This window comes from Kockiozyma suomiensis (genome assembly GCF_038497685.1).
Source record: "Kockiozyma suomiensis strain NRRL Y-17356 unplaced genomic scaffold V2V93scaffold_16, whole genome shotgun sequence".
Lineage (NCBI taxonomy): Eukaryota > Fungi > Ascomycota > Lipomycetes > Lipomycetales > Lipomycetaceae > Kockiozyma > Kockiozyma suomiensis.
Genome location: NW_027117679.1, coordinates 200020 through 211166, shown reverse-complemented (window position 1 = coordinate 211166; position 11147 = coordinate 200020). Strand labels below are relative to the sequence as shown.

General features: G+C 45.8%; 5 protein-coding genes across 5 annotated transcripts; 1 reads left to right on the top strand and 4 right to left on the bottom strand.

Moving 5' to 3' along the window:
• Positions 1 to 51: 51 nt before the first annotated feature.
• Positions 52 to 630, bottom strand: V2V93DRAFT_382615 (uncharacterized protein; the record flags this gene model as incomplete). The annotated part of the gene is made up of 1 exon (XM_066912160.1): positions 52 to 630. One exon carries the CDS (start codon positions 628 to 630, stop codon positions 52 to 54), a length of 579 nt encoding a protein of 192 aa, XP_066763509.1.
• Positions 631 to 1307: 677 nt separating this feature from the next.
• On the bottom strand, positions 1308 to 2542 carry V2V93DRAFT_361121 (uncharacterized protein; the record flags this gene model as incomplete). Its single annotated transcript, XM_066908152.1, has 4 exons — positions 1308 to 1544; positions 1606 to 2170; positions 2379 to 2467; positions 2492 to 2542. The coding sequence occupies 4 exons, from the start codon at positions 2540 to 2542 to the stop codon at positions 1308 to 1310; spliced, it is 942 nt and encodes a 313-aa protein (XP_066763508.1).
• A 90-nt stretch (positions 2543 to 2632) lies between these two features.
• V2V93DRAFT_375510 (mitochondrial carrier domain-containing protein) lies at positions 2633 to 4518 on the bottom strand. The gene is made up of 3 exons (XM_066911516.1): positions 4401 to 4518; positions 3789 to 3807; positions 2633 to 3730 (listed from the first exon to the last, which is right to left on the bottom strand). Exons 1-3 carry the CDS (start codon positions 4413 to 4415, stop codon positions 2844 to 2846), a joined length of 921 nt encoding a protein of 306 aa, XP_066763507.1. The 5' UTR covers positions 4416 to 4518; the 3' UTR covers positions 2633 to 2843.
• A 460-nt stretch (positions 4519 to 4978) lies between these two features.
• On the bottom strand, positions 4979 to 7784 carry V2V93DRAFT_375507 (fungal-specific transcription factor domain-containing protein). The gene has a single exon (XM_066911515.1). It carries the CDS (start codon positions 7423 to 7425, stop codon positions 5236 to 5238), a length of 2190 nt encoding a protein of 729 aa, XP_066763506.1. The 5' UTR covers positions 7426 to 7784; the 3' UTR covers positions 4979 to 5235.
• Positions 7785 to 8804: 1020 nt separating this feature from the next.
• V2V93DRAFT_375502 (uncharacterized protein) lies at positions 8805 to 11130 on the top strand. Its single transcript, XM_066911514.1, has one exon. It carries the CDS (start codon positions 9064 to 9066, stop codon positions 10636 to 10638), a length of 1575 nt encoding a protein of 524 aa, XP_066763505.1. The 5' UTR covers positions 8805 to 9063; the 3' UTR covers positions 10639 to 11130.
• Positions 11131 to 11147: the final 17 nt, after the last annotated feature.

Below are 11147 nucleotides of genomic sequence, written 5' to 3'. Positions count from 1 at the left end.
ACATATTCTGTCTCACAGGTCTCCTATCATACATTTTTCTGTTTGTAGACTCTAGTCTTTCAAACTGTTGCTCTTGTCAATTTCCTTCATATTCAGCATCCACATACCTCGAAGTAAACAAAACATCGATAAACCATTACATCCAGTTCCATAAATGTGACTGAAATTCGCAGTTAAAAGACGCAATTTATACGTACTGATTCCTCCACGACCGGTTGCCACCAACTTATCCATATCATAGAGTATTTGTCGAACCTGATCTTCAGACATCGGGTTTCGTCCGTTTTTTATTTGGTAATAAGCCTTTGACTTGAAGGCTTTGCTATAGACGTTGAGAGAATCTAGGAGCGGAAGTTTTGTTCGACGATGATAGTGTCGCATCCATTCAGAGTAAATTCGACAGCTGCTAGCTTCGATTATTGATAGCTCAAGATCAGAGACTAAATAATGCTGACTTAAGATTGTGGGATCAAGACTGCGAAACATAAGTCTTCGTCTGACAGACGTCGAGGTTCCCGTAGATAAAGATGTGCGTTTGGCGGATGGTGCCGAGTCGCTGCGAGGAGGATCACGGTGCCGGAGCGCTCGCAAAGCAGCGCTTAAGAGCTTTGTCTTTGTCTTTATTGTCATATATTATCCAAAAAGCATCCGCTAAACTGTCTTTTACAATTAAACATGCCTCAAAAGTCGTGCCGCGTCTGGATTGCATTGCTAAATTTAAATTTTACTGACTAAATCTATATCGAGGTCACGTGTGGTATAGTCCCATTCGTAAATAGGTCGAAATCAGGAAATTCAAATTAAATTAGAAATGAGATACTCAATACAGACATTTCAGAATTCGCAAAAAAAGACAATCCAATACGATAATGATTCCCCTTCTCCACATTTGAAATTTGCATCAGCTATTTGATTCGAATTAGGGTCATGTTACATCATCAAGACTGTAGTTATTCCCTAGCAGTACTTTAATTACCACAGACCGCACCGGACGAAAAGGTCAACTGGAACAATACAGGCAAGTAGACAAGATACCAATCGATATGTTGTTGTTATAAAGTGGAGATTGGGGGCATTTGAGGAGTAGCATATTCTCATGATTCCACTTCTGTCATAGTCAGCGAAGATACGGCAGTCATGGAAGTAATGATAGATCGATAATTCAGGCATATTGGCCATATGCAGCAGGTAGATTATGACAGACACTAGAAGTGACTAGTGAGCGAATACCGTGACTGAGAATATCGCAATACGCAGTTGATTATCGAATGTTTGACTGATGATAATCGCACAGTTACTCATAGATCTCATAAACCGGCAATTCGTCTATTATAGTCCGCAAATCGCATCAATGCCTTCTGCTTTATCACATTCAAGTTGATGTCTGATATTAACTTGTTGATATCAATCTCTATTTGGATCGGTATGTCTTTTGAAAGATTCCGGTGCTTCAAATCGTCCTCAAGCATAAGGTCACCCAGGCACAGAGCGAAATCAAGGGCCGCATTATTTTGATTATTGACTTTCAATTGGCGCAAAATATCCTAATATGGAAGTAGTCAGCGTTTGAACAATCTTTATCTAAGGCGAGAAGATGTAATATACAATTTGCGACTGGCAATAAATTTGATTGGAAGCATTATGTTTGCGATAGGTTTCAATTGTCCAGCATGTAAGCTCGCCAACCCATCTATATCCTTTGTACTCTATTCCTTGCAGAAGCAGTTTCTCTGATTCGACAGTTTCCCCATCTCTCTCAATCTTGACGATCTTACCAAGTCGATTTAGTTCTATTTCAAACTCTTTCACGGCAGCAACCCAGTCCCATGAAGGATTACAGGAATCCACCGGTGGCATAACGAACCTGGGCTCTTCATCTACCAAGGATAAAAGACAAATATCAGTACTCTGCGATCCAAGAAGCCACATTTTCACCAAATCAACCAAAAATCGGTAATCTTTTGGCGATCCTCCTTCGATCACTAGTCGAGCTGGAATCATGTCTTCCTCACCAGCATACCCAAGCCTCTCATCCGGCTCCCGATGCGAGTGTTGCCATTTCTCAATTTTCGGTGCGGCAGAACTCGACATACGCCAGTTCACAAACACTCTGAAATCGTCATCAGCAGATTGCGCTTGAGGCGCTTGAGTCGACCGATTCTGAACAACACTGTCTGCAGAAGTACAAATCATGCGTGCTGCTATTGATGACAATGTATTCCCCAAGAACGAAGGAAATGTCTCGATATGAAGCATTGTAGTGGCTGCGTTATATGTCACTCTTGCTGGAAAGATTCTTAAACTCCAGTCAGCTTGATTGTACATTGAACCAACTTATTTGCTCTTCTCTATCTCAAAACAAAGGGACGATGACATACAAACCGGATACCGAAGGAGGAACAAAGTACTCCACATCCTGCATAAACCGCTGGAACTCGTCCGCAGTGATTCCTGATACTCTCAATGTCTGCTCATGTCGTCCTTTTCTCACCTGTGTCGATACGAAGCTGACCGCTGCTTGAATTCCTGAGCCTGTACTCATCGCTTAAGTTGTACGAGTCCATTGATTATACAATTTTATAGCAATTGTAGACCAGCCTTTTTTTTTCAGCCGCTTTCATAAGGGCTGCATGTCAGAAGTCAGGCAAAGGGAGCGCTGGCTGAAAAGGGAAAAGAAAATAAAGAATGCTACACTACGACCAATACAAAAACAATTAGTTTACAAATTTCGTATTTTATTACTAATCAGTGATTAAACGAAAATATGTATCATCGAACTTCAACTATGGAACAAAAAATAAGAAACTCAGGAAAGCACAATTAAATAGGTTAGACTAACATATTTAACCAGAGCCACCAGAGTACTTCTTTCCAAAGAGGATAAGCTGGAGCTGATCGTAGATCGAGATGACACCGGCACCGGCGACACCACGGAGAATGTTAGCACCAGCACCCTTGAAGAGAGATCCGACACCGTCAGTAGCAACGATCTGGGTGAAGGCATCAAACGAGGACTTGTACTTGACAGCCTGGCCGGAAGTCATCATCATACGACGACGGATAGTGTCAAGAGGGTAGGCAGCGATACCGGCGGCAGTGGTGACAGTCCATCCGAGCAAGAAAGAGGCCAAGAAGTTACCCTCGAGAGAGCCGACAAGGAGAACAGGCTTGATGGAATCGTAGAGACCAAAGTAAAGACCACGGTAGACGACGATACCGACGACAGAGGGACCGAAACCACGGTAGAGACCGGCAATACCGTCCGAGGCAAGGGTTTTCTTGTAGACATCAATGAGGCCGTTGAACTGACGCTCACCGCCCTTAGCAGACGACTTGGCATCGTTGGCAAGACGGGTACGGGCGTAGTCAAGCGAGTAGACGAAGAGGAGCGAAGTGGCACCGGCAGCACCACCCGAGGCAAGGTTACCAGCGAACCACTTCCAGTATCCATCGACCTCCTTCTTGAAGCCGAACATGGCCTTGAAGCGGTCACGGAAGGCAAAGTTAAGAGCCTGGGTAGGGAAGTAACGGATGACGTTGGCAGTGTTACCTCTCCAGAGAGCGACAACACCCTCATCAGCGGCGGTGCGCTTGAAGCAGTCCACGATACCAGTGTAACGCTGGGTGAGACGTCCCTGCTTGATCATCTCATCCTGGTTCTGGATGAGAAGCTTGACACGCTCAATAGGAGCGGCAGCGGTCTTCGAGACGGCGGCGGAAACACCGCCCACTACAGAAAATGTTAGAAGCTGGATTAACGAGCAATTACTATATTATTTAGTGCATACTCAAGAAGTCGATGAGGAACTAGATAAAAGTATATTAGCACCTAATCATTGAAGATAGAATAAGCTGTATAGTCGCGTGCGCTCGCAATTAAATCAGACCAGACTCGCCGCGGAGACCCAAAAAAAAAATTGACAAGAATGATACGCGGGCTAGGGTAATGATGGAAGCACGCAGTGTGCGCGCGCAACGTTGTGCAGCACTGCCCTATCTCGCGCCTCTACGAATTGGAAAGGAAACCATCGCAACATTGCTGCATCGCAAGCAATTTGATGTATTCAATGAATCTGATGCGCCTAAGGCAATTGAATGCATTGAATTGACTATAGCAGCGTAATTGCACTGAGGGAGATAAAAAGACTGCCAGGAAGACTTGAGATTCAAGAAGAAAAAATTCATCTCGCAATCATGCTCTACTCAACGATACTCAGTCGAATCAATGTATCCGCAGATGAATTGAGGGTCAACGCATTACACCGGCAGAAGAAGGTCTGGCACTGAAACGAGCACGCACTCACACAAGGCCCACGATGCCCACTCGGCCCACGAGCGCACACGAGCGCACACGACAGAAAACAGCAATAGCAATAACAGCAATAGATTACAAAACTTACATGCGAGTCGGCCATTGCGGAAGGATGGTGGAGTAGTCTGGAAAAGGAACGAGACGGACGACAAAAAGAAGAGAGAAAAGGAGCGGGCCGCGAAAGAAAAAGGCTTTCGGACGCGCCGCGCAGGCTGTGGCCCAAACCCGAACCCTTGCGCGCCTCCAATTGGCCAGTCTCGCACCGACTTCTTCCGCTATGCGCAGACAATATTTTGGATGCGGTGCCAAATGTAGCGAGGTTTGGTGCTCAGGGTTGCCACCCCTGCGGCCGGCCAATCAGGACGCGCACCTGTGACGGCCATCTTCCCGAGGCTTGTGACTGATGTGATTCTGTGAGTCAGTGACTGGCTCGCATCCGCAGTATCTCTAATCAGTATCGCAGTGTATCGACAGACAGACTCTAGAAGGAATTAGAGGAGCCAAAGAAGTAGGATGTTTGTATACTCTCATCTTTCATCCTCTAGTTCTCTTCCTGAGGGGCTGCTTCAGGCGCTGCAGACACCCGACGGCTGCGCGTTCCCCCGCTGCGGGCCGCCGACTTATCTGCCCAATCGCCTATGCTCAGTGGGCTGCCAGCAGGATTGGTAAACTTTCTTGATTTCCCAACATAGATTATTGTAAACAGTGCTACGATGCTCATGATAATTCAAATGTAGCTATGCAAAGACCAAAGGAAAAAAAAAAAAGATGTGGGATGCGTAGTAGCAGCAATTGCTATCCCTCCACTATCTACTAATATTTATTTACACTTCGTACGTAGATGCACAAAAAGATCAGACATACAAAATACTCGGGACCTATTTTAAGCACCTATTTGAGTACCGCAGATTTACCAGCCTCTTCTATTGACCTTCTGCCGTCGTCCATTTAGAACCGCTAATAAGACCGTCGCTATCTCTATTTTTTCCTCCACTAGGTTCGCTACCCGTAACTCCAGTTCCCCAATCCCATGAAAACGTAGTCGGGAAATTCCACATCTCGCGCGGAATAATCGACGACTCGAATTCGTCCATAATAGACTCAGAGCCTAATCCGACCGGTATTACTCCAAATGGTGACATATTTACATTCTCTGAATCGTTCATCGCGCCCAGAGATGACATTGCTTGTTTATCTGCCTCCTTACCTGGCGGCGTCATACCAATTATAGCCGGTGACGCAGCTTGATGCTGCTGCTGCTGCTGCAACGATGACGCTGGCATACCACTAGTGGTCGAAGACGACTCTGTATTGTCCATCGCGTAACTGCGATACATACCAAGAATATCGGTACCCATCCCTGATCCAGCGAAGATGTACGGCATATTGATTTGTCCTGGATTCGACGTTCCCAGAATTGATGCCGATCCCGTGCCTTCAGACATTGCTATATCAGGCGTTTGCTCGGACGACAACAAAGATTGCGCAAAATCCGGCATCTCATTCTCGCCATAAGCAGTTGTCTGTATCGTAGATACAGACGCAGGCGCAGATGCAGATGCAGACGCAGACGGCTGCTGCTGCTGTAGTGTCGTCTGATATTGCGCATCGTAAGCTGATCTGCTCGACGACGGACTTTGGATACCCGTAAACGTCCTAGACATCTTTGTCCTTTCCGCCCGCTCAATGACAGCAGTAGCGATTTTTACCGTCTCCGTCATGAACCGCATAGTTCGTCTTCCCAGCCTCGCGTTGTTGGACCCGTCTAATACAAGCCACACAAACCGAGCAACCAAATTCATCAACGCCAAATCTGACCTCGATGACGGCTGGTGCGGATTCTCTAAACAATTCGCAAACAACATCACAAACGAAGTAATTGAGTAATATAATACCATCCATCCACACGAGTGCTCCGCATTGTCAAAATACTTTAGCAGATATATACTCGCTCGAGCTGCCTGCACGCATAACGCCGCCGACGCCAATACGCGCGGGTTCCGATGTATCTCGCGCGCAGACGACGACATTTCCCGGCGCCACGCTGGATGATGCAACGACATGCGATGAATAGCCGTCAGACAATTATAATACGTCAAATGAATATACAAAAAATGAACCAATTTTCGTGGATCATGTTCAATAATCTCATGATCAGGCCGATATCGAAGCGGCATAGAATCTCGCCACTCTAGTAATTCCTTGTCAAGCTCTCCAATCGCATCCAAGAGTTCGCTTTGCGACAGTTGCGAGGCGGCGGCAGAGTAGAGACGACTGTATGTCTTTGATTGAATGCGTGAAAACCGAATAAGTGACATAAAAAGTTCGGTCGGCACAATCGATTTTTGATCGTCCGTAGGAACTTCAGTTGATACATCTTGATCCGAAATAAATGGTGGTCGGCCGGTACGCAAAGTCATATCTTTGTCGATAATGTAACAAACCCAGAAAATGCGCTGCCGACGATTGATTTCGGACTCGGTTAAACCGTATCCATTCGTATTTACATGTAATCCAATACAAAGCGCCATCCGAATCGCGTTCGACGCAATCATATACGACATCTCAGCCGAATCTGAGCCTTCTAGATAAAGAGCAAGGCTGAGTAAAGCCTGTACGGCGGTAACACTACTCGCGCCGCAGATAATCTCTTTGAGATAATAAATCGCATTCGAAAAGTATCCCCAGCTAGTATCGACCACGCGCTGCATGTCTGGATTCGGATACGGACCACCAAGATTAGGATGCTTTAACCGTCGAGGATTTGCGTCGCCGTCGCCACCGTCCGCACTATCCACAGGCTCGCTAAGCGTCTGCGATATCGAGCTTAACAATGGATCGAGCTGTGTCTTCATTGATAGGTCGATTACTTGTGATCGGACACCAATGGCATTGATCGCGTTGATGGCAACGTAATCTAAAACTCGATAGGGACTTCCCGAATAAACGCGCTCGAGAATTTGCATCATTTCTTCTCGATCAAAGATTGGGAGCAAACGAGCAATAATTTCGACAACCGCATCTATGGATTTTATTGTCACCTCGCGAGGAGGCAGCGGCAGTCGCGGTGGCGCCGCCGCGTTCACACTGATGGAATGCGCATCGAAATTCATACCCGGCGGCAGCAGATATTCATCATTGATACCCGGTAAATAGGAAAACAATCCAGTTTCCTGTACGCATAAAGATTCATCCTTGTGAAAGAGGCTCAGTCGTTCGGCGACGTTGCTGACGCCGGATTTGGCTTGAATCCATTGCACGCCGCGCGGAGAAAATAGTGAAAACGAAGATGAGTGGCCAACAAATGTGCTTTCGCCGCCACTTGATGCAATAATAAAAGAAGAGACATGGCTTGAAGGAGGCTGTTTCTCTTGCTGCTTGTCAGGCGCAGTAATGGGTTTTTTGTTGTCGGCCGTTTTGGATGACGGGCTCGCGGTGGATCCTGAAGCGGAAGCAGGAATTTCAGAAGAATCGTTATTATTATTACTATTATCATTATCATTATTGTTGTTGTTGTTGTCGTCGTCGTCGTCGTCGTCGTCATCGTCGTTGTTGTTGTTATTGGTGTTATTGTTGTTGCTTTTGCTGTTATCATTGTTGCCGTTGTTGTCGATGTTGTTGTCGTCATCGACACCCTCATTGTCGTCGTCAAGAGCAGCAGATCGATGGGAGGTATCATGATCAGAGGCGATAGCATTAGCCGGGCCTGGACTCACAGCCTGGGGAGATCCCGCACACGAATCAACTTGCGCGTTCAATGGAGGCATGATAAAGGCGTCTGCCGCCGAAGGACTACTGATTGCGAGTCGAAGTCGAGTGATGACTGATTGTTCGAGATCGATCTGGTCAGCTCCCGATGGATCGCTTTGGAATTCAGGGACGACGGATCGAATCAAATCTTCCATACGCTCGAGACGGGTTTCTAGAGATTCAATATATTTTGTCCTGCAAAAAAATAAAAAAAGATCGATATGAAATTAGTCGGATTAAAATGAGAAGGTCGGGTGAAATATGATATATACCCTTTCGGCGGATTTCGCTTCTTTTCGACGTAGCTGACCACACATTTTGTCTTGTAGTTGATACAATTTGTGCAAGAAGGAATTTTGCCGTCACATTTGATCTACAAGATCAGTAAGATGAACTGTCGACAAAAGATACGAATGATAATACCTTCTTGCGACGACAACAGTCACATGCGCGGGCAATTCGCCTTCGTTTGAGGTCGGATGCGTCTTCAATGTGATCGGTGTCGTAAGGCGGATGAATATCGGTAGTCGATGGCAGCGGCATATTATTCGAAGCTCGACTACGCTGCTCGTTCATTTTTCTGCTGCTCATACACAGTGAGCAAGTCCTTATGTCATCGGCGCTATGATTCGAAAACTAAACGGAAGCAAAAGGAATGGAGGCTAAATAAGTAATAGGGTTAGGTGCAGTTTGCTGACGCGATGACCATATATACGGTTTGTTTATTATTTACTGATTTGATGATATTGATTTGCTGCTTTGATATTTTATCAGATTATTGGATCTTTCGTAATATATATCATCTACTCTATAACTACTGTATTATACATCTGAAATGTTTACTTTCTGCAGCGCCCACCCCTGTCTCATTCCATCTCGTCTCTTCCATACCCCTTTTCTGATTGCCACTTCATTCTGTCTCTTCCACGTCCTTGTCGAGTCTGCTGCTTTTTATTCATATTTGTAGATCACACACACTCCTGATCTCTCTTTCTCATGTCATGTCTCCTTCTGAACTCGAGCTTGACAATGTCAGCTCCGTCTCTGCTGATACTTACGAGGACGACGATACCGATGAAAGCCGCGCTCTCAAGCTTGATATCTTACGGCGCCAGCTCGAAAGTCTGTGCCTACAGGACCGCTCGCTGTACTACCGTCCGTCGGAGTCCCCTTCACATCGCCATCGACGCCACAAATCTAATCAACGTCCTTCGAGGAGCAAGTATTCACTTTCTGTTTCTCAGGACCAGCCAGCTGTACGTTCGATTGTGCCTGCCGATATCTCTACCGAGCCCTCGCATCAGGCGTATACCGACGCTCCTCTTTGCCGTACGCCGTCTCCTATGCACGATAGTCTCTCTTCAGCCTCTCAAATACGGCAATCCTCGGCACCTTTCAAAACCGCGTTGAACAGCTTCTCAGACGGAGACATATCAGAAGGTAGAACAGTTCTTAATCAGAGGACAGCTGCTCCTCTCAGAGCATATTCCGTCTCGCATCTGTCTCGACCAGTTTCTTTGACAACGCCTACTCCAATGACTTTTGAACCACTCATGACTCAAACCAGATTCGATCCCTCGGTCTTTGCTCGTGCGCCTCATACTTCACGACCATCTGCACACTTCAAACAATCTTTGTCTGAAGCCGTACCACCCAGCATCCCTTCTTCGCACGCCTCCTCCAAGTCAGACTCTCATATCCATCATCATGCATCTACATGGTTCGATAACACCACTCCGAGTAGTCCACGCAATGCAGCTATTCACACGAACTCGTATATTTGTCCACGATGTAAACTTGAAAGCTCGCAGCGGGGTGTACGTTGTCAAGCCTGTCATCTTTGTCAGTTTCATAGTAAAAGTCTTAGTCGTGGTTCTGAGCGGTGTATTGATTATGATTGCCGACAGGAGCATGAAAGAGAAGAAAAAGAACAGGAACGCGAAAGGAAAAAGGAGGAAGAAAAGGAGCAGGAACGGAGAAGAAAAAAAGAAGAAGAACGCGAAAGAAAAAAAAAAGAAGAGCGCGAAAGGAAAAAAGAAGAACAAGAACGTGAAAGAAAAGAAGAGGAAGAAAAAGAACAAGAAAGGCAGTATCAACAGCTCGAGCGTGAGCGACTGCGAGAGAGAGAATGGAGAAAACAAGAGCGTAGGGCGCACGATCGCGAACGACGCTATGGAGGCCGACTTGAGCGCGAGAGACGCTACGAAAAAGATAATTCAGCAGATGCGCGCTCGCCCTCTGTGCCTGTCGTTTTTTCACCGCCGACTTTTGTTCCTATTCCTGCCATGAATTCACTCTATGGACCGTGGCCCCCAGCTCCATATCCTTACGATGCAACACCTCCTTGGTGGCGGAATCCTCAACATGATAGCGATAAGGATCACGAAAAGGCAGCTAGCAGCAGCGACAAGGAAAAGAAACTCATCGAAGAGCTTGAAGACCAAGTCAAGAAATTAAAAGATGGCGTCGAAGAAACAAATAGGTTGTTTATAGTTGTGTATAGTCCGGATTTGAAGAAAAGATGGCAGTTTCCGTTATCAAGAGTCAAATCATGGAATGTGAGTTCGTTTCTCTAAAATTTCAATTATAATACTGCATTTTTATTGATCTGTATATTAAATGAGATTTAGGCCCTATTGACTCATCTGATCGAAGCCTTTCCCAAGACACTAAAACCACTCATTTCTGGAGGATTTTTTGAAATTCGACTCGCTTCTGATCATCGCTCAATTTTAGCCTCTGTTTGGAGCGAAGTAGTGAGTTCTGGTGAGGAATACGAGATAATTCTTCTTGATCCACCTCCCAAACCCGAATCAGTGACTAATGATGCGGGCAGACGCCGAGGGTTTCCGCTATTTGGTGGAGGCCAGCCAAAAGGTTTTAAAGTGTGGTTTAGTGAGAGCGATAAGAGGGCGAATGTTAATAAGCATAAGCATTAGAACGAGTTTTCTGTATTTGGGGAGATTGTTTGGAAAGAGTTTTGCTGCCGCAAGACTAGATCTAATAGTCTGACCAGTAACTGAGCATTTGTCATATATTTTGCATACTAATTCCAAGCTTTACAAGTAGTCATGTAAGCTGTATA